This window comes from Aotus nancymaae, unplaced genomic scaffold, assembly GCF_030222135.1.
Source record: "Aotus nancymaae isolate 86718 unplaced genomic scaffold, 86718_ANA_hifiasm-v0.15.2.pri h1tg000040l, whole genome shotgun sequence".
Lineage (NCBI taxonomy): Eukaryota > Metazoa > Chordata > Mammalia > Primates > Aotidae > Aotus > Aotus nancymaae.
In genome coordinates this window covers 65,633,325-65,657,335 of record NW_026988454.1, presented here as the reverse complement: position 1 = coordinate 65,657,335, position 24,011 = coordinate 65,633,325, and the positions used below count along the sequence as shown (strand labels likewise).

Below are 24,011 nucleotides of genomic sequence, written 5' to 3'. Positions count from 1 at the left end.
AAGATTATTACACATTTCCTCATACCCCAGCAGGTGGCAGCTAACTAGGATAAGATTCATTTTCACTGGGAGAATAGGAAACTAAAATTGCTTCTCAAGTAATAGTGCCAAAGAATAAGAGGTCATTAGTGTCAGCAAATATAAAAATATAGTGAAAGATGAAGCTAGTGGTTTTTGTTGTTATTGTTGTTGGAAGAAGCTTTGCATTAACATGATATATATTTTCTTCTTTGTCAATTTATCATAGGTTTGATATTTATGTCAGCCTTCTATCGGTTTATTTTTTTTGAGGTTTACTTTTAAACACAGCTTCTCTCTGTGTGTACATGTATGTGTGTGTTTGCAGTTTGTTATCTCTGCTTTGACCTTGGAACCTACAGAGCTTTGGCTCCTAGAAATAAAGAGTGCCATATGGTTAAAATGAGAAAAAAATGAGACCATAGAATAAAATATAAGTATTACTATTACTTAAGTGTATATAATTGCCTGACACCCAATAGCCATCGTTTTCTTTTTCCTTTAAGAGAGGAGCAAATTACAGAACTGGCACAATTTTTAAAAGAGTTAAATCTGGTCAGTGAAATACTGTATAAGGACTTTATTAATCCTTCATATAACCTCAGAACTATGATGTGTGGTATCAGTCTTGGGGAGAAACTTGTAATAACTTCAAAATTGCCACACATTAAAGCATCAACTATGCCACCAAATTATTTTATTGTCTTATAGAGGAGGTAAATTTAGCAAGTTTTTTTTCCTAGGAAGTGAGTGAGTTTAATGAGAAAGAACAAGAATTAATCTAATTACCCCTGTAACAGATGGAAATCTGGAGGTGGAGAATTGAAAGTGATAACTAATTGTACATTTAAAAAAATGTCTTTAGCCACTGAATATTGACAGTATGTTATTCGGCATTCTGAATGGTGGCCTTTCTGGAAATTTTTTTTTGTACCAACAAACAAGTAGTTTAGTGTTCATGAGCAAACTCACAATTAATGTAAATGTTTTTTTAAAATAGTATGCCCTATTACAAAAAAAAAGATCTCAGATATATCAAGCATCTCAGATATATCAAGCAATCCCAGTTAGTTGCACTGAAAAATACACATAACACAGTTGATAAAATAGTCCTCTTGATAGCGTGAACAACGCAATAATTCCAATTCCTTTACTCTGTGTAGTAAAAATTTGCACATTGTCACTCAAATATCATATTACCCATTCATCGTACTTTGAATGTACTACTTCAGAATAAACCAATGCCTGGAGCGCTGTCCGTGGTCCTGAAGAAAGGTCATCTCCAGTCTTGCAGAAGTTCAATTGGACAGGTGGAATTGCTGTCTAATGAGTTAAAGTCTTTCACCTGAGTTGATGGATGTAAATGAATCTAATTTAGCATATGTGCAAAATTGATTCTTTGGGGATCAATTAATAGTAGAAAAAATTCCAATCTTTTAACTGTTTTATTAAGAACTTCATGAATATGGAAGTTTGATTTTTCACTTTTCCAACTAGACAACCAAATAACTCCCCCAAAATAAATAGTTTAGAATGCTAGTTTCAAGTAGAAAAGTTGCAACCATAATGTAAAATGTTATTATATTGACAGAATACATGAACACGGAGATATGGTACATTTTGTTTTCTCAGGTTCCAATAAATGCCAGCTACACTGCGAAATTTCAGTATTTTGATTAGTCACAATAAAACATGCTATTTTCAGGCAGTAGATATCAGTTATATTGGCAGATAAAAATGTGAAGAATTATTTTTTCCCCTGGCAGTCATTATTATCTCTGCTAGGATCAAAAAGAAAATGAACAAACAGAATGGAATAAATGAGACAGCAAATACAAGACAGAACATATTGGGCTGTACATGTTTTATAAGAGGTATTTTAAAAATGGACTGAAGGAGTCGCTAGATACCCTTGGTTTTAGCACTAGGTATTCCTTTTAAGGTGCTCAAATACTCGAATTATTTGATTGAATTGCCTGCTAGACTACAGAACTAGCCATTCATGATACTTATTTTTGACACTGCAGTTATTGCCTCCATCTTAAAAAAAAAATGCCACTTAATGTCTTTGCAAAATGTAGATTTCTTTTGAAATTAACACTTTATAATATCTTAAGAAAATTTAAATTTTAAAAATCACTGTAATGAAATGAAAACATTGTAGTGTTTTCTTGCTGTTTGGGGGGAAAATTGCAAGGTAAATATTCATATCACTCATATTACTCCATATTTAAAAATTAGCCTTCAAATAAAATATATTTTTTTGTAAGATTTAACCTATGCCCTGTTAGTTGGTTATGAAAAATAGATTAATTATAAGACATAGGTCCAACAGTTTGCCTTTTGTGATGTTTAATCATTTAAAAATGTTGACAATGATATTTTTTATTATACTTGTTAGTTTCACAATGTAAAATATTAGCATTGTATACTTTTAAGCTGTAGACCATGCATTATCTATTTTAATAATAAAAATGTATTTTTATGTTGAAAGAAATCCCTGTACTTTGTTTCTTGCTAATAAACTCCTGCTAATGAAAGCCAAGAGAGTCACTACCTGGTGACTCTATTATTTACACCAGAAAACTAGCAAAGGATAAAACAGTTTTAGAGGAGGTTATAACGCTCAATATTTCTCAAGCTATGATCCCATATAGCTTTAGAAAAAAGAATGTTCTCTTTAGAAAAAAGAATGTTCAAAAAACCAAAATGTGAAGAAATTTAGGCATAAATTATTGAAGGCTTTAGAGTTTGCTGCATGAATTTAGACATCATTGTTTTTACATATGCACAGTTATTTTCTTTGAGCTTAAAAAATGGGTGGAAAATGTAATTTCTCCATTTTAATTTGACATTTCCCCCATAAAAGTTCACTGAAGAAATTTCTCCTACTTCTGGGTAACAATCAAGGAATACCCCAGTCAAGTTTTTAAAGAGTGAGTTTACCTCTCCAATTGCATTCCAAATAAAGTATAAATAAGACTCAACCTAACCACAAGTTAGATTTGCAGTAAATTCCTCTATCTTAGATCACTTTCTTTTTTACAATTCCCAAACTGACTGATTTAGCTGTAATTTACTGAAATTCATCAATTGATTGGAAGAAATCTGCTTACATACACCACTCATTCTATCAGCAAAGACTCATTGAAAATAAAAGCAATGTTCTCCACATAAATAAATCTGACTTCTTTCTTGCAACTCAAGGCGGGCTGTCAGATCGGTTGCATAATAGATATTGGGGAGCTCACTGGCCGGGAGCCTTAAGAGGAGAGCAGCTATCTTAATCTTTCTCACTTAGTCTTGGCTTCACGTCAGAAGCTGTGCAGCAGTGCAGTAGAATAGGGCCTGGCAAAACCCTTGCAAGCAAAGCGCCTTTTGTGCTGGGACTGTGGCACGCTATAAACAACTCGTCCGTTACCAAGGCTGGATTTCCTATTGATTTTTCCTCCTCCTCTGCTTCCTCAGGCTCGCGCGGCCGGACATTGTGGGTGTGCGTGCTGGATTTCTCCCGGATGCTCTCCGACTAACATGGATGTCCCACCATTCCTTGCAGTGGAAGGTTGCTCCTTGGCGCAGTGAGTGAAGAACATGCAGCGATTGCTAATGGGTTTGGGAAGCGGAGACTCCTTCCTCTCTCTGTGACCATGCCGTGATCGTGTCTGCGGTCACCACTCGACGCATCCTCATTTCTGCCCGAACCCGGGAGCTGAACGCTAGATCGGGGAAGTGAGTGCCGCGCGTGTGGGCACAGAAACACCATGAAGATTATTTTCCCGATTCTAAGTAATCCAGTCTTCAGGCGCACCGTTAAACTCCTGCTCTGTTTACTGTGGATTGGATATTCTCAAGGAACCACACATGTATTAAGATTCGGTAAGATTCCCCATCCCTCTCTGTTGCCTGGTATCCGCTCCCAGGCAGCCGGATGTAAACAAGCGGGTTCGCTCTGCCTGGCGGTGGGCTCTGTGGATTCCCATCTGCTCTCTACTCTGTCGTCTCCTGGGGCTTTTAAAGAACTCCTTGTGCTTTCATTTATTCTCTTCTTTATTTTTATTTTTAGCAGAGGGAGGGTAAAGGGAGTGCCAGTGTGTGGTAGTGGTCTCTGCATTACCTCCCCACGGTAGCTTGCCGCGGAGACGGGATGACGCTGGAGGCACTGTCAGCCGCCACTCCCGCCTGTCTCCCCCGGAACCCGTCAAGCCTGGAGGGGTGCGCGGTCAGCGAGAAAGTGCGCGCCGGGGCTGCACGCCTCTCAGCTTGCAGGGCGGGTGAGTTAATACCCGGTAACTCTTTGGCGAGTTGCGCTCGTCCGCTTCCTCCAGGGACCCGGGTAGTTCTCACGTGCAAATGAAAGGTCCTAACCCTTTTGATTTCTTTTGCCAGAGAGCCTTTTCGATTGTTTTCACCGCTTTTCCAATCCCTTGCTGCTCTTACTGGGATGCAGAGCTTTTAAAAAATGTAAGATTTGAGGTTCTACTTAACACAGGGAGGTTGGTACTTAGCTGGAACGAAATAGTGTCAAAATTAGAACGGCTTTTTGTTTGTTTTTGTTTTTTAACTTGCTGATTCCCCCTCTCACAGCTTTCTGGGCATTATGGACTAATTAATGATGAAGGATAGTATCTCGGGCAGTGGGGAAGAGTAGTTGTTTGGGGAGGGGTGACTAAGTCTGCATCTTTATTTCACTCTGGCAAGAGGAAAGACGGTAAGTAGTTACATTTTTTATGGGAATGTATTACTTTTCTAAGAATCAGGGCTTCTTTGGAGCTTGAAGGAAAATCTAAACGTGAGACTCCAGTGGAAACTCTGGTCAGAGGGTCAGAGTGATTGCTTGGAGAAAATGAAGCGTGGGCGACGATCAGCTGCTCTGAATGGCCAAAGGAGTTTTAGTAGGAGCAGAACTAGTCAGGGAAAGTTCCCTAAAGTAGATAAGAGGAAGAAAGGAGAAAGTCAACAGGATGAACGCTTCCATTGTAGGCACTTCCTCTGATAGTTCAAGTGGATTCAGACCAAAGAGTGCAGGAAACCATGTAATCCTGAGCATGTGTCTTTGATATAAAAGCAGACACATGCAGTCACTCGGTCAAATTTAAACTGAAGAGTAATTGCCTGCGGTTTCTATCATGCCAACGGCATCTCCTGTCTTTCCATTTTTCCATGTTTTTTTTTTCTTTCCCCCCCAATGATAAAATTCACCATCTCTCCTAGGCTTTGTAGAACCAAGCTAGGGATGCTTTCACATACATTAAAAAAGGGAACTTCACCTGATCACACAAACACATAGATGCCCACAGTCAAAAAGGCTGGTGGTGACAAAAAAGACACTGGGTTATGGCTGGCTTCTTACTGTAGTAGTTTTCCTGCTTTTTTTCATGCCTTGAGATGGTACTTAAGCACGTTGCTCTTAGCAACAAGCATCCACAGGAAATGATTGTTTCTGTGGACAGGATTAAACAGGTCCCTATATCATTGGAAATTTGTGTGCACGAACACATATGTGTGTGTGCATGTGTGTTTGTGTGTGTGTGTTTTCAGCAGTTAGGCTTCAAATATGGTAAGTGCTACAGTATGGTAGTTTGCCCAATATTTTGAGTTTTTTATCCTAGTTATGTGGAATCCTGAGGAATTCTGATGTGTGTTTGTGAATGAGTGTGCATTACTAAGTGTGTTTGCCGACTAGATGAAAAAAGAAGACTTGGAGCCGAAAAACTGCCACCAATACTCTAAGGATTTAATTATTGCCACTCTGGTCTTGCAGCATAATATTTGCTGAATCATTAGATTGTTACATTCGCTGATTATTTCATATCTTCATATTATAAATCTTGGCGACCGTAGCAGAGTGCGTAGCAGCATTCCAAAAGAGCTCTCTCTCTCACACACACACACACACACACACACGTAAACACGCTTTCTTAGACCAATGCTTACTAGGAATATCTTTAAGAAATGGGATAGTAGGCAAAGATCTCCACAGTAGTCCCTTGATACCCTAAACTAACAGTCCAGCTTCTAGATAACCTGCTGTTTTCTACATTAATTTCAAACATCTTCCACGTGGAGATGCATTTCCTCTGATTTCTGACCTGAGTTGTGGGGAAGAGGACTGTGTACATTGTTACTGGAACATTTCCCTGTTGGGGCTATTTTGATGCAATGGTGGAAGTTTTATTTTCTTTTGGGGTAAACATGTTCTGAGTGTATTAGATGGTTGGTTGAGCACACATAAGCCACTCTTGAGAATGGTTATTTTCAACTTTGGCTCAAAAGTCGAGCCAGTGCCTCATCCCTGGCCCTGTGCCTTGGAAGGGAAGAGTTTGGAGTTGCACATGGAGCAGCTGCCCTGGGTGCTGGAGAGACCCGCCGCCTCTGCTAGAGAGGAAGCATCCAGGGCCCCTTCCATCCCCAGTCCCGGTGTGTAGGGCGCCGGCAGCCGCCAGGCGCCTCCGTTGCAGCGCCATGGCAACGGAGGAGCCCGCCCAGGCGGCCACCCCAGCCCCCCTTCCCCGCCGGTGGAGGCTCTGTGTTATCCTTCCTCTTGCTTGGCGTCCTCCTGTCACCTTCTTCAAGGCAAGGGGCAGCCCTCGCTTAGAGTGCTGAGCCCTTGCCTCGTTTCTAGCCTCCCCCAACACCACTTCAGTGTGCACCACCCTCTTCCCCGCGCTTCCCTCTCCCTCTTTGTATGACAGACACACACACACTCTCTCTCTCGCACACATACACAAACTCTCTCTCTCTCACACACACACACACACAATCTCACGCACACACTCTCTCAAGCACACGCGCGCGCCCGCGAAGGCACATACGCCCTCCTAAAGCAAGCCTCAAACTTTGACACTGTGAGGTCTCTTTAGTGCCCAAGAAAACTTTGCAGTTACACTCAGGAGCGTCTGTGTCCTGTTTCATCCCTTAACTCCAGGCCCAGCGGACTTCAGCTCCACTGCACTCGCCGGCCTGCTCCTCTGCAGCCGCTCAGCAAACATCTCTGAGAAAAGGTATCCAGAAAACCGACCCTAGGGTGCTGCTCCGAGGCTCTATAGCAGTGACCTGAGGGTCAACCAAGGGTCACCAAGGGTCACCTCCAGGCAGGCGGGCGAGCCCCATGCAGTGAGTCTTGGCTGTTACCCGCCTTTGATCCTGTGCCGGGTCAACTTGGGTTTTCTTGGGTGCCCACCCTGCGGGCAAGGTGCATTTTAGAGAGTCAGTTTTCCTGCCCCAGGTCGAGCGAGAAGTTCCCAGCCTATGTAAATGAGGCATCTTTGTTTCTCCGCAGCTGCGTCCCAGCCTAGCCCGCCTACGGATAGGGTGAAGGCGGGACTCTTCCGTCCGCGGGGGTGTGACCCGTAACTCCACGGTCTCCCAGCCGAACCGCGGAGGTACTTGAATCTTTTCTTTTGTTGCTTTAGCCGGTGCTTCTCTTCTGGGCATGCGCTGACCCCTGCCCCCCAAGGAAGTGCGAGGAAGCTCAGAAGCCAGCTTTGGCTGTGTGCTGGGCTGGCCTCGGGCTCACCGTTCGGGAGCTCTTGCGTGTTTGAGCATCTTCTTTAAGAAATCACTCCCCAAGCGATCACTTGCTTCCGGTCTTCGAGGTCAGGTTGTCATTAGAAGTCTTTATCTAAACTGGAATTTAGAACGCCAGGAGCAAGACGTCAATCCAAACTTAGACTCCTGGACAGCATCTCCAAGGTTTCCTTTCGGAATTGCTGAGCGTATGGTAGGCCGGGTCTTCCCTTTTGATGTTTCGACCTAACTTTTCTCTTAAACAAGCTGGTTGAACTGCTCTCTTAAAGGTTTCCCAGCAGAAGTCTTCCCTCCCAGACGCGCTGGGTGTCTTTGGCATTGCGCACTGACCACCTGTTCGTGGGAGAGCAGTCACCTCCTTGCGCACACGCAGAAGGTGAATACAGCCAGTTTAAGGGACCGCCCGTACGTTGTGGGATAAAATCTACAACGTGAGAGAGAGAGCAGAAAGGGTTCCTATGGAAATCCTGCTATTTTGCTGGGCATCTCATTCGCTCAGAGATACAATAATTAGTAGCAGATGTACTGCAACATCGCAAAGTGAGAGTGAATTGACTGAGCTTAGAAGCCGCCACTCTACAAATTCTTTGAAAGAGGTTTTTCTTCCTTTGAGAGGTGAGGTGGGCGGGAGGGAGGAGTGGCCTTACATCTGGAAGCAGGAAAACTGACTCTTGGGAGGCGGAGATGGGGGAGTAATAGCGGCTACTCTCTGCAACAGATAAAGCCCGAACACCTACCTGCTTAGCTGAGCTCTGTAATGCAAGAGAGAAATCTTTCCAAGAATCGCCAACACAACGGCCACACTTTTAAAAAAATCAGTTTTTCCCATAAGTTCTCACTTACTCTTAAAGTTTCAAAGAATAACTTGATGTGATCCATCAACAGAGGCACAATCATTTCAGAAAATGACTTTGAAAAATGATCTTTTTGTCTTCTAGAAATTACACTCTTTCTTTACCCAGACACATTAAACTCAACACATTTTCAGGCTTTATGAGGTTGTCTTTCAGAAGCGAACAGGGTTTATATGTCAGTAGACATTTCTTCAGACAAGTTTTGCTTTTTGGTTTCATGCAAGTGATCATTACGGTGTGTTCATTCTCTGAATTCTCAAATGACACTGTTTCAACATTTACTCAGCACAGGAAAGTTAATGTAAATTCCTCTCACATGAAGAAGGAAAATACCGTAGATCAAACGATGGTGTATCATTGATTATCAGAGCCTTTTCAAGTTTGCTCACCATTACATAAGGTGTTGTCTATGTTAACAATGACATAATCTTTCACGACATTTAGTTATCATAATTTCTGATAAAGAAAATTATTTGCTCTTTTGTGGTAGAAATTTAACGTTCAAGTGAGAGAAATTACTTCACCTTGTCTTTCAGTTCTTAAGATTTGACTTTGTTACGGTAGCCCCAATTATATTTATTGCCTGGAAATTGTCAATGCCCATTTTTACACATCAGAGTAGAAAGTAGTTTACTGTCTTTAAAATGTAACATACTGAAATTATTAATCTACTGTATGTATAATACTTAGGGCTTGCAGGAGATCCTTGATTTTCCTCCGTAGAATGGTATAATATATTGAAATTTAAGTGTTGATCGTTTTTCATTTGGGTAGTGAAGCTTTATCTTCAAAAGGCTTTCAATTTGTAGTCCAGTTATCAAAGTATTAGAAGTGCCTCGGATGAATCTTATATCCTAAATCTTAGCATGAAAAGTAAGATCAGAAACCCCCAAAAGGGAAAGAAGTAGGTGCACATCATCATTATTGACTAGTCTAGATTAAATACCGAAGAGGAAGATTTCAATCTGATAACGTCATAGGGCTTCCTGTTTTTCTTTGTTGCTTCTGCTGACAATTTTGTAAGGTAATTAAATTGGCTGATTGAAGTCACAGTGGTCATGGGGCGATAAAGACCATTTGGATTTAATGGAATTTAAAACAACAGAGCACTGAACACAACTCTTACCGAACAAGAATTTTAATGGCCCATTCAGGGTGCTGACTAAATAGAGCGCCCTTAACAAGTTTAATTGAAAGGGCAAGGCAGATTAGCACTATATAGTCTTTATGGTTGAAGATTGGGGAATTAAAATTATCCCTTTAAAAGACTCATTAATGCATTATCAAGATTTAATGTAGGTTAAATAAGCTTTCTTTAAACCTTTATCATATACTGTGAACCTAGGTTTAGGACCAAGTTTCAATAGTAAAATATTTTTAAGAGCTGATTTAATAAATGGAATTATAGATCTTTCTCATTTGAAAAACAAAAGGTATTTAAAATTATTTGAGCTTATACGGTTTGTTGAAGGGTAAGTATTTATGATGAATTCTCTATGTTCTGTAATTGAAAGAAAATTTGACTTTTCTTTTAAAATTTGATTATTGATGTTTTTCTTATAAAGAAAGCTTGTTTGTAGTAGGGAAACCACAGAGACAATAAAGGAATGCAGTTTCAATAGAGTAATATATATTTTATCTATTTTAGGTTGTTTTTAAAATCCTGACCTTTTTTCTTATTGCAACTTTTATATTCAGATTATTATACTTCAGTGCATTCAAGTTCCTTCTGCCCCTGAAGAAAGGGTAGATCATTGCTTAACATCAGGAACATTGAATTACAATCAGTCCCAAGGTGAAAGTCAAGCCTCAGTCACCTATGAGATTATTCACTCCACCTGTTTCTTGCCATGTGGCATTGCCTACTCAGAGTTGTCAATTCCTTCGAGATTTCTAGAAATATGTGAAACTTAATTTTTGTATAAAAATCTCGCAAATTTTAATTGTATGCAATTTTGAAAAAAAGTTTTTAAACTTCAGATTTGTAAAAACCAAAAGCATATAGCAGGTTAGGGGGGATGTCATCCCATTTTTACTCTCTGGCCCACTCACATCCCCCAGTTCCTCTAAGGCACACCTGCTTCCTTCACATCTCTTTGATCACCAAATAAGTAAGACTTATTTGTCTCTCGCCTCACACCCTTGAAGCCAACAATGTTATATTTTTGTATTTTCAAGTGAAAGTTACCTAATCTGATAAAACTAATTGTGATAAGGTGAGTGGGAAAGTTAGAAAAGATTCTAAACACTTGTCTGCAGGATTTTTTTTTTTAATTTTTAATTTTACTTTTACATTTGGGCTTTGAGAATCCTCTCCAAAGATAGCAGCATTCAAATATAGTATTTGGTCCTTAGGTTTCTGCCTCTAGATTAATTTAAACTCTTTATTTTCTTAACTAAAAACTGAATATTCTTTTCTGGGTTTAGTAGGAAGTTAGATCACTAGATAGCAGGGCCATTTGTGAAGATCTGAAAGGGTTTGGGAAAGTTGTTTCTTTTAGTTATTTTTTCTACTGATACATATAATTCTATCAGTCTTTATTTTCGGTTAAGCATTTGCCCTCTTTCTTGGCCTTATTTTAAGACAAGTATATTCTGAAAGAGAGAACACATAGTTCCAAGACTGCAGAATTAGGATGAGTTTATTAGGATCGATCGATACTGTCGGTGACAGAGATGCTCAGATACAAAAGAAAATGCTGGGTGCCTAAGGGAGTGCTGAGTGATTAGCACTGGTGTGGAAGGGAGACTGGGAAAAGAGAGAAGTTAAATGATATTTGATATACAGTCTTTTTAAAATTTACTGCCAGACATCTCAATGCTTTGTAAATTGATCTTTTTGCTTGTATTAATCCACATCTTTTAGCTTAAGTGATTATTTTAAATAAGATATAAATTACATTCTTACATTGACATATTTTCTCCCAATCAAAATGATCTTTAATGATTCTTAACCTCCTTTTCAATCAATCAGCTACTTTTCTATTAGTGAACCAAAGCAAGAATTTGGAAGATGTTGCCTCTAGCTCTCATTTCTTTCTTCAGCTCAGTCTTAGTCTAAGTCCTTGACCTAGCACAATAAGAATATCGCTCAGCTAACATGATCAAATAAACAAAACAAACATTAAAGAAATGCTCTGCTTCTGAAATTTCAGTATATTCATAGCTATTTGATCTATTTTATGTTGTTATTTTAATCCTTCCTTTCTTACCTCCCTTTTACTTACTGAAGCTTCCTACATTCAGTTTATCATGGGTTTTAGTGTATTCAGGTCCCTCTTTCCCCAGAAGAAATGAAATGAGAACTTTCTCAAGATGAATGAAAACTATAGAATCCTAGATTACCTGATCCAAAGGGGAATTCAGAGATCATCACATGTAGAGTTCTAAGTTTAGAGGTGAATTGCCAAAGGCAGTTAAATAGCTTGTTCTAAATTGCAATTAATGTCAGATTTTATACCAAAACATGATAACCCTGGCTGCCAATCTAGTGATTTTTTTTTCACCAAAGTTTCCTGCTTTTTTCAGTGTAGCCTCTGACTCTCTGTGCTTTGAATCGATTTTAGAAAGAATTCTGATAGCTCTTCTAGAAATGTGTTTGTTTCCTTTACTTTTTCTTTCCTAGTACATTATCTCATAGGTTATTGATCTTTTCTCTTTTCTTTTCCTTATTCTGTAGCTCTATCAGCCAGCATATCTGCTTACTTGTTCCTTTTCTCAGTGTCAAAGCTTTTGCTGCATCGATTCATTCAACAGTATTAAAGTGAGCACATATTATGTGTCAGGCATTTGGAAAACAGAATTATAAGACCTAGCTTTTGACATTAAGGAGTGTGTAATCCAATTAAAGAGAAAAGATATGTACATATTAAAGTACCAATTGTATGGTACAGAAAATATATACAATAGTTGTTTAAAGGAGATTATTATGGGCTTATGTTTTTCTAGAAGAGAGGATTCTGGTTAGGGCCTGAAAACATTGTGTGGTAGAAAGAATGGGGTAAATGTATCATTGGTGGAAGACTCAGCACAAGAAAAGGAATTTAGGCATAAATTAAGAAAATAATTGTTGGGACAGATAATGGGCTAGCCCTATGGGGGCAGAGATAAGGCCGTGATTTTTCAGAGCTTTAATATTTAGGTTACAGGGTTTAGACTCCTGTGTCTAGCCACTGGAAAGCAATTGAAAATAGAGGATGGGCTTGACTTGGTCTGCAATAAGCAGTCAGATGATTTTGCAGTCTGTTGCTCACAGCATTCTATGAAGAATAAGTGGATCTTCATTCTTTTACTGAAATGAAAGCAAAAGACACATCTTTGTCCTCGATCACTAAAACCTTTAAGAAGTTCTTGAGTTCGCATCAAATATTATATTAGTCAAAGTTCTCCAGATAAATAGAAAACACACACACACACACACACACTCACACACACCACACAGTGGGGAGGGAGTGAGAGAGAGAAATAGAGAGAGAGAGAGGTGGGTTTGGATATTTATTATAAGTAATTGGCTTACAGGATTATGGTATTATGGATGTTAACAAGTCCTAAGATCTGCAGTTGGCAAGCTAGACACTCAGTGGTATAATTCTAGCCTGAAGACCAGCAGACTTGAGGCACAGGAAGATTCAGTATTTCATTTTGACTCCAACGGCAAGAAGAAAAAAAGAAAACAAAACCCAGCCTTGAAAGCAGTGAGGCAGGAGGAATTTCCTTTTCTTAGGAGGGTCAGCCTTTTCACTGTATTCAAGCATTCAACTGATTGGGTGAAACCAACCCACATTACAGAGGGAGGGCAATCTGCTTTGCTCCATCTGTTGGTTTACTGATTCAGGTGCTAATTTCATGCGAAAACACTCTCACAGACGCACCCAAATTGTTTGATCAAATGGCTGGGCACCCATGGCCTAATCAAGTTGACATATAAAATTAAACATCACATAGGTAATCCCTAAGCAAAATTCTGAAAGGAAATAAAGGAATGTCTTCTTAACACATGGCCAGATCAAATGATTAAGCAAGGAAAAGTTACCAATTAATCTCAAGGAAAATGGATTGGAGAACAATTTACAAGTACTGTATAGTTCTTTGAGGGATACAGTAAATTGTTCCTAAGGAATTCTCAACGTTTTATGTTTAGTTCCAAGACATCTTTATTACCTGAAACATTGTGTGTGTGTGTGTGTGTGTGTGTGTGTATGTGTTTGTGTGTGTGGGTGCAGTTAATAAGTATAGATATCATTACTTCATTTCTGCCTAACAGTGTTATAGTCAGTGATGGACTGCATATGCAACAGTGGTCCCATAAGATTATAATACCATATTTTTACTGTAGAGATCCTGTTTAGAAATGTTTAGATACACAAATACTTACCATTGTGTTCTGATTGCCCATATTCAGTAAAGTAACATGCTATACAGGTTTGCAGCCTGGGAGCAATTGACTATAACATATAGCCTAGGTATATATAGGCTTTACCATTTAGGTTTGGGTGAGTACACTCGATGTTGTTCACACAATGATGAAATCACCTAACAATGCATTTCTAAGAATGTATTCCTGTTGTTAAGCAACTCATGACTATATATACATTATATGAGTGTGTGTGTGTATATATATATATATATAATTATTTTAAATCAGAATTTAAAATAAATTGAATTAAAATTTAAAACAATTGGCTGGGCTCGGTGGCTCATGCCTTTACTCCCAGCACTTTGGGAGGCTGAGGCGGGCAGATCATGAGGTCAAGAGATCAAGACCATCCTGGCCAACATGGTGAAACCCTGTCTCTACTAAAATACAGAAATTAGCTGGGTGTAGTGGCGAACACCTGCAGTCCCAGCTACTCGGGATGCTGAGGCAGGAGAATTGCTTGAACCTGGGAGGCAGAGGTTGCAGTGAGCCGAGATTGCACCACTGCACTCCAGCTTGGCACGTGGTGACAGAGCAAGACTCTGTGTCAAAAAAAAAAAAAAAAAAAAAAAAAAAATTTAAAACAATTTTAGTAGAATGGATTTATTTTAAGTAATATTTTCTAATTCTTCACAAACTCAGGACCTTAGACCCTGAATTTAGTTGTTTGAGTCATGAATTTTACTCTTGATTTTGTCATCTGATATTCATAAATTAGGAAAAATAAGTAAATCTTACTGGCCCTTGACTTTTCTTTCTGAACAATGAGTATCATTTGCTATTTGTTTAACTTCCAAGGATAATGGATGACGTTGGATTTAATAGGAAAATGTGTAGAGCTCTGAGTTTATTAGCAGAAAAGGCCTTTCAAAGTTGAAAAAGTAATTATTTATTTACTGTGTATGTATGGAATAAAGTCATTTATTGTCACTCATGAATATTGTGTTTAACTTCTTAAACTGTGTATATTTAAGAAAATCTCCTTTTCTAAATTATTGATTAATCATCTTCCTTGAAATGTACCTCAACTATTACAAATAGGTTGGTAAGGATTTACTGACTAATAGGACAAACTTTTGATTTGGTCCCTTGATAGAAGAGCAAGTCCATAATTTCTTTACAATGAGTAAATGCTGTAGGTAACAGTTGAGGCTTAGATATTTTATAATTCTTTAAACATCATGACTTTAATTGGTATTCTCGAATATACACAATATGCAGAAGACTGCATATTGTCTTCTGCAAAAAAACCAAAACTGAAAACAGATAACGAACAAAGAAATCATGCCAAGTTTTGTGGTTAAAAATTATTTTTCACTTTTTCACAAGTGTATTGTTCTAATTTACCTACACAAGCATTTTCTGAAAAGTTGTGCTTGATTTTTATGTATACATCATTCTTTATGCATCTGCCTATGATGAACTTTTAGTTATTATTCAAGGTTTATAAAGACATGAGTAACTGTCTTTGATCCATTTATGTTGATTCAGGAAAGTTTCATAAACACTTGGATTTTCTACAGTTGTTTGAGATGGATATATAGGACTTTCCAGTTGTTATATTGGCTGCTTAGGCAAGGAGCTGCTCCAGGCAATTTTTCTGGTCACTGCTTTTTAAGGTAGAATAGATTTTGGTACCATCCCTAGACCACTAACCTCAGCATTCTTCCCTAAGACTCCTCTAAACTGACTTTTTATAAAGATCTAGCCCAGTATTGCGGGAATCAGCATAGAGGCATCTAGGGAGAGATAAGAGAGAAAAACTTAACACCCCCTCAGCCAGTGGTACCACACCAGAGAATCCACAGGACCATTTCAAAAGGTATATTCAACTTAAATACAATTTTATATTTGGAAAATTTTTAAATTTTAAACTTCAAAGTGTAAATACTCTGTACACCAAATACCATTGACATGCAATATACTTACATATCAAACCTGCACATGTACCCCTGAACCTAAAATCAAAGTTAAAAAATGTAAAGTTTGTTAGAAAAATTGCCTGGCTGTTGAAGATACTTAGTTTTCAATCAGTGATTTGCAACTGTCAAGGGTAAGGTGGAAGAGAGACCTTTCAAGATTTTTTATGTTTATCTGAAGGGGAACTAGAGTAAGCACAGTTTGAAAAACAATCTAGTTTAAGCTTAAGTCTAGCTTTTGTGTTACTGGAAGCAGCCTTCCCATGATGCAGAGAGGACACTGGAATATGTGAAGAATATTTTTCAGTTCTTGCCTCCAACTGGTGAAGACAGGTTTCACATTCTTTCACCTTTCTCTGAGCATTCTGGGTTGCTCGCACAGGAAGCCTTCCTGGAGATTAGGAGTGATGTTTCAATCATTCATTTTCAGCATTTTCTCTTAAAATCGTTTCTCTTTCTTTCACTCTTCCATACATCAACTATCTTTCATAATCTAATTCAAGTTTTGCCTCCTGCAAAGATATGTTTTAGATACGCATTCTGCAGAATACATTCAAACATTGATGAGATAATTTGATCTGATCATAGGTTCTCAAACTTTGTATCAGAGGGAAGGGGCCTTACATAATTTAAATGTCTGGTCCCCAAACCTAGACATTTTGTAGTTTAACATGTTACTAGATGTAGTTAACATGTTACAAGTGCATAACTGCATAGTTCTATGTGGATGTTCTTAGGTTCTTGGTCCCTTTATTTATTTTATAAAACACCTAAGTAACTGTACTTAAACAAAACAAAACAAAGCTCCCAAACACTGATCTAGATAATCCTAAGTAGTTTTTGACCTTTAAATTTATAATTCTTCTATTTATAATGGGCAGGGGCATCAGCTTTCTGAATTGGCAGTTGATAATCATGACTAGAGGATGAAAAACAATGAGTAAATGTTGTAGGTAACAGTTGGGGCTTAGCTATTTATAATTCTTCACAGAACACACAGTGTTAGACTCTCAGAACACCACTTAAGGGCTGATTCCTTAAAACCTAATCGTTTAGAATATTCATACCTACACAACCAACCCTATAGCACAAAGGGACCTTAAACAGGTGTTGTTTTATAAATAATGTCTAAGATAATGTATGATTGTGAGACTTTTCTCTCTCAATCTCCCACTAAAGAAGCCCCTAATAGATTATTTTAAAACTTTGTTTTCCCAGACTTAAAAAAAAAAAAAATCCAGCAGACATTTGCTCTAGTTAAGAGGATTCCAACTTTTCAGTTGTCATGAATACATCCTAAAGGCCCAGAATCTAGGTGGAAAATAATGTCCAGACTAGATGGTATTTATTAGAAAACACAGAAATATCTTGGGCGATACCATGGCTACCCCCATTCCCATCCCTAATTCTCTGATTATACTCTCTGGACCTTTGATAAGTCATGGTACTGAGACATGAAATGTGGACACTACATTTGGAATTAAACCAGAATATTCTTATATATCTGTTTAAGGTAGATATTGTTAATAATTGCATATACTGCTTTAATATTAAAATAAAAATGTTTTTATCTGTCTAAATTATTGATATCTAAGTTTTTTCTGTATTGATTGCCTTCTCAGTGAAACACATACATTTATTAAATATATCCTATAATTAAATTTGCCATCTAGATACAGACTTGTATATAGGAGACACTTTACTGACAGTATAATTTAAAACTAGCATGATTATAGATTGGATAGAGATTCCAAAATATTAAAATCATGAAAATTACATGCTAATGGATATTTTAAGATAAATATTGAAGAAGAAACTCTACGTCAATATTTCTCAGAAGTTTTCTTTTTGGACTCAGCTATGTTTAACAATATCTGTCTAAATACTTTCAATTCTTTTAATAATAAATGATTCATAGGTAATTTAGCAATTGAGAGCATGTAAATATGTAATTTTAAGAAAATGTATCCAGCAGTGTGCAGTTCTCTGGAAGACAAACTATGAAAAATCCTTTTACGTGGTGTAAATTTCACAGTAGCTTACGTTCATATATATTCATCTAATTATGGTTCTAGAATTACTATATCTTTGCCTTTTCTGATTATATAGGATAAATAAAGCAATAAAATAGAATGTGAAAAAATATTCACGACAGAGAATAATAATTAATAAAGGGCATTCATTTATTTTCTTTAGGTAAGAGTCTCTGACTTTACTAAACCTGATAGCCACAAATAAATGTTGATGGAAAAGAGTTTTCCCAAGATTTTTTGAATTTCATACATCTTTTAGTTCCTAGCAGGTAGCCAGACTATATCAGCATCTAAAATACATAGTTAGGATAGAATTTTACCTAAGATTTCAAGGAGCCACAGTTAGTAAGTGAACTGTGGAGAGAATTTTAACCTTTACATTTGATTATTGTTTCTCTGTACTATGTATATTATAAGATGACTAAACTTGAATACAAAAATACATAGCTATATATTAATAACAAATCTTTATTTAACCCTCTATTTAGTATCTCTCTCTCTTTCTCTCTCTCTCTCTCTCTCTCTCCCCTTCCCACCTTTTTGTGTGTTGGGGGTGTTATTCTTCAAGAAAGAAAGGTGAAGTTAAATTGATTTACCAGAAAACAAACTAATGCTTTGTATGTTGATTGTGAAGGAAGATGCTGAAAGTTTCCTGTCAACTCTTTCCATTTCATTTCCATTTTCAATTTAAATTGCCATTCAGTTCACCAGATACTTATTCAGCATTGGTGTCTTGTCTGATTCTTTAATTATTTGCATAACAAAGTAATCAGAAAGCAATACATAATTAAAACTTACAGTAAACATAAAAAAAAATGGTTGATTATTTTTAGAAATACATTACATGGGGGCTCCTAATGAGATCCTGATTGTTTTTTCTGAATGGCAACAAGATGTATATGTTTAAGTTCCATTTTACAGATTCTGTTTCAGTATTTCCATTCAATTTCTTATTATAATTGAAGAATTATCTTAGTAACTGTAGAGAAATTCACAATTAATTTGATGTAATTTATCAATGTGTATTTATATTTAAAGATGACTATTCTCTAACATTTAGAGTTTATTCTATAATATATACACAACTAGCATATTTTCATGTCTTTATGTATACAAGCAACCAGTCATACAATTTGCTATTTGTTCATTTATTTATTCTTTCAATCATTTATTTATTCTTTCAATCAATCATTTCAAACACATGTTTAACTCCTTACTCATGTGCCAGACAGTTGACTGAGCAACAGGATACCAATAATTTGAAAATAAAAAAAACTGGTATGTTCACCAAGAATGTCATATTCTATAGATATAGGTAGCCACATAAATGGAAATTACAAAACAGTATGACAAGTGCACACAATAATATGTAAATAATTACTCTAACATGAAGGGAGGAATCTAACTGTTCTTACAATAAAGGATTTCTAAACCTGTTGTTTACATCTTTTCCTAAAACTTGGATTCACTGAGGACCTCACTCAGATGTTTTATTCTTTCTATCAGATTAGAATGACCATGCATTTGTGCTCCTTTTCTCCACTGCTCCTAGCACCAGAAGCCCCCAGCTAGATCTCTAGTATCAAATTATAGTGATGCCATTAATTTATTTCTTCTGTATTTTATATATGTATTATACATGTAAAATTATTTTTAAAACCAGTCTAAATTATTTTAAATGTTTAGTTACTGTATTTGTCAGGATGTAGATTCAGTGACATATCACAAATCCCTCCTGCAAGTCCCCAAAACAAAAACAAAAGGTAATTGTTCACTTCTCACATTTCTCTGCAGATTTGAGCATTTCAGGAATGGTATGCTACATCTACAACCTTCTGGGGTCTATGCTGCTTCCAGCTTTCTATTCCCGATCTTTAGAGAATGTCATTTTGCGTGATCTAAAAGGAAACTGTGGTGATCTCAGATACCCTCCTAGCAGCAGGATGGACACATTTTAGATGTTGCACACGTCATTTTACCTCACATACCATTGGCAGAAGCTTAGTCACATAGCTATTCCCTGGAACACAGAAGGCTGGGAATTGATTTCCTATTATGGGAAATGTGCCCAGCTGAAACATCTCTGGGTCTATTCCTGAGGAAGACATGGCATATGCACATTGAAGGACCACTGGTAGTCTCTGCCCCAAGCATCTGATTAAACATTTTCGAAAAAGCTCTGCAAAGTTTTGAACGCGTGTGTGTGTGTGTGTGTGTGTGTGTGTGTGTGGTTATAAAGTAATGCATTGTAACTTATTTGGAAAACATGAAGTGTGAAAGTGATAATAAAACCTTCCATAATTACACCATGCAGATATAATCACTGTTATCATTTTGTTTCTATTAATTACTTGTTAAAAATTAAATCAAATATTTTGGTTGATTTAAAAAGTATTACATGTTTACTGTAGAAAATAGAAAATATATAGAAAATTATCAATAAATATCACCCATTATTTCCCTATAAGTAACCTTTTGATATCTATCCTTGATCTTACTGTACATGTTTTGTTAATTTTTTCATTTAACCCTTTATTGTGGACATTTTTCTGTCATCAAGTATTTTTCCATAAGAATTTTTAATAGTGACTCTCTATTATAGAGGTGCTTATAATTTGTTTACCAGTCCCTCTATTGTAGGGTCTTGCTCTTGGGTTTTAGAGTCATATATACCTGAATTTGAAATTGTCTCTCTGGCTTTTGAGCAATATGATTGGAATATGCCGATGAATCTTTCTAAATTTTAGTTTCCTTACCTATAAAATGGGAATGATAGTATTATCTACCCTTTAAAGGTATTCCTTGGAATTAAAATAGATAAAATGAACAAAGTACTTAGTCAAGTGCCTGGCACGTAAGTCCCTAATAACTGTTAGCATAACCAGTCAGTCAATCAGTCAATCAATCAATCATAAATCAATAGTTTAATTAATTTTACCTCAGAAAGTACTTGATTTCTGTAATTGGTTCAGCTAATTTAGATCTGATGCTTCCAGGTCTTATCCTGTCCTCTCAAGGGTGGTTGGACCCCTGTGACGTGTTTTAGGCCAGTTAGGTGGCCTTTAGGAACACAAAGGGCCAGTTTGTCAACCAGGAGCCTTGTGATCGTGGAGACAGGAAACAGACCTTTAGATGGGAACTTACAGGGTAACATAAGAATATCTGTAGTTCTCCACAGTTGTAGGCTAGGTGTGATCGGTGTTAGAGGAGGGAAGAAGCAGCTTTTAATTCCTGAATGTGTGCTGGGCTGAGGCTGAGGAGTCTGGCCTTTCCTTCCCTGCTTACTTCCTGGGATAGCTCCTCAGTGTCAGTACTGATGAGTCTGGGGCATTGGAGGAGCAGCAGCAGTTTTAAAAGCAGACTCCTCTTTGCTTTTTGATTTGTTAAGAAAATTCCAGGTGTCTTATTTGATAATCACATTATCATCTCTGATGCTTAATTATTTTCTGTAGGGAATTGAAGTTGTTTGGGGCTTTCAGGAAATTAAATTGAACTTCAAAAGCCACTTCCACATAACAATTAACATTTTAAAATGGATAATTCCTCGGGGTTTGTTGCTAGTTGAGTTTACCCAGTTTTTCCTTTAGGAGGTATTCTTTAAAATAGTGGATATATTGGTTCTTTTAATTATAGATCATATTTTTAAAAATTTGACACATTAAACCTCCGTAAGTCCCTAGTAAAATAGTATAAAATGTGTGGCTATTGTCTTTGAGACAGACTAATGTTGTCATCTATGGAGTAGGAAATTGGAGGTGATTATCTCTTGATCTCTATATTTGGGAGAAGCCTACATCATTGGAAAGAGTTATCTCTTGGCCTGCTCAGAAAAAAATGAAGTAGTTTTAATGTTAGTGCAGCAGAAATGTGTGACAGTGACTGTATTAATCTGTTCTCATGCTGCTAATAAAAATATATCCAACACTGGGTAATTTATTAAAAAAAGAGGTTTAATTGATTCACAGTTCCACATGGCCGTGGGGGGGCAGTGGGAGAGGGGAATGGGGGGCGGGGCTCACAATCATGTCAGAAGGTGAAGGAGGAGCAAAGGAATGTCTTAAGTGGTGGCAGGCAAGAGAGCTTGTGCAGGGGAACTGCCCTTTATAAATTCATCAGATCTCATGAGATTTATTCACTATCATGAGAACTGCAAGGGAAAAACGTGACCCCATGATTTAGTCACCTCCCATCAGGTTCCTCCCACAACATGTAGAGATTATGGAAGCTACAATTCAAGATGAGATTTGGATGGGGACACAGCCAAACCATATCAATGACTTACATATATGTGAGAAGGTGAAGTTCCATGTGGCTTGTGGGCATCATTCCCATTTTCCAATAGAGTCTATATAACCTCAGCACAAATGTTTTCAGTCCGTTTTAATAAGACAGAGATCCTAGAGATTCTAGGTGTTGCTAGTGTGTGCCCTCCTAAACATGTCTCCTCTAGTCAATCAGATGAGTTCTTAACTCATTTAGGCTGCCTTTAAGTTCAGCATTTTCTGCTTTGCCTGCACACAGCTATAACCACAGTGGAATCCTAAATCTTCATCACTCCACCTCCCCCTAATAGGGTGTGGGTGTAGAATTATTTAAATATTGCCATATGTTAGCCTTTGAGAGTCTTTTGCAAGTTATGAGAACCCAACCAGTTGCTAATAACCTACTATTGCCAGAAGCCATCAGACTGATCTAGAAAAGGCATGGAAAATGTGGTCACAAAGACTGCAATTCTAGGAGAAATTCTACCACTTACTAAGTGTATAACCTTAAGTTACTCAGCCTTTGAATCTTGAATCTGAATTTTCTTTCTTTCTTTCTTTCCTTTCTTTCTTTCTTTTTTATTATACTTTAAGTTCTGGGGTACACATGCAGATCTTGCAGGATTATTACATAAGTATACACATGTCATGGTGGTTTGCTGCATCCATTCCCCCCATCACCCACATTAGGTATTTCTCCTAATGTTATCCCTACCCAACCTCTCCGCCCCTTGCTGTCACTCCCCTAGCCCCCGACCCTTCAACAGACCCCAGTGTATGATGTTCCCCTCCCTGTGTCCATGTGTTCTCATTGTTCAACACCCGCTTATGAGTGAGAACATGCAGTGTTTGGTTTTCTGTTCTTGTGTCAGTTTTCTGAGTATGATGGTTTCCAGATTCATCCAAGTTCCTGAAAAGGACATGAACTTATCCTTTTTTATGGATGCATAATATTCCATGGCATATATGTGCCACATTTTCTTTATCCAGTCTATCCTTGATGGGCATTTAGGTTGGTTCCAAGTCTTTGCTATTGTAAACAATGCCACAATGAACATATATGTGCATGTGTGTTTATAATAGAATGATTTATAATTCTTTAGATATATACCCAGTAATGGGATTGCTGGGTCAAATGGTATTTCTATTTCTAGATCCTTGAGGAATCACCACACTGTCTTCCACAATGGTTGCACTAATTCACACTCTCACCAACAGTATAAAAGCGTTCCTATTTCTCCACGTCCTCTCCAGCATCTGTTGTCTCCAGATTTTTAATGATTGCCATTCTAACTAGCGTGAGATGGTATCTCATGTGGTTTTGATTTGCATTTCAAAACAAGACATTTATGTGGCCAAAAAACATATGAAAAAATGCGCATCATCACAAATTTCAGTTTTCTTATTTGAGAAATAAGGTCCTTGCATGTCGAAAACATCCAAAAACTTCCCTTTCTTTTTTTGCTATCCTGAAAATCTGGGTGTGGAAGAACTGTTGAACAATAGGTTAGTTCTATATTCTACAGCTGCTTGTCTCTCAAATGCAGAGTTCTGTGTGTTTGTTGACTACTAGCATCAGCTTCTGTGCAGCTGAGATACAAATTCAGCCCTAGGCTTTTATCCACAGATCTGAGAGGAGGAAGGCAGGGAGGCACCTGTAATTATAGCAGCAGTGATGAATTGCAGCTGAATTGCATAATGTGTTAAAGCTTTTCTGTGCTGGTTGGCTTGGATATTAGTATAGTGATTCTGGGAGTAACAGACAGTATTTTAGCAAGTGTTTGTCTTTCTATTATCCACCTAACAATCCTAGAATCTCCACAGACATACGTGAGTTCTTTTGTTGCTTTCCGGCAGTGGATAAAAGTGTCCATTATTATTAAGTGCTCAGTTCAGAGTTTAACAGCTTTTTTATGGACTGGTACTAGATTACATATCGAGGGGTGGGGTAAAGATAGTTTTTCTATTGTCATTTATAAAAT

General features: G+C 37.5%; 1 protein-coding gene across 5 annotated transcripts in view; it reads left to right on the top strand.

The window, feature by feature from the left end:
- The first annotated feature begins 3,382 nt into the window (after window positions 1-3,382).
- The window catches only part of GRIK2 (glutamate ionotropic receptor kainate type subunit 2), a 712,929-nt gene continuing 692,300 nt past the window's right edge, over window positions 3,383-24,011 (top strand). For 2 of the 5 annotated variants that reach the window (XM_064360815.1, XM_064360816.1), the window contains exon 1: window positions 3,388-3,894. In XM_064360815.1, the coding sequence (XP_064216885.1) occupies window positions 3,780-3,894 (115 nt within the window). In that variant the 5' untranslated portion in view covers window positions 3,388-3,779. Of the gene's footprint in view, window positions 3,895-4,543; window positions 4,727-24,011 lie in introns of those variants that run through there. The other 3 variants (XM_012438408.3, XM_012438407.3, XM_064360817.1) reach the window with 3 other exon arrangements.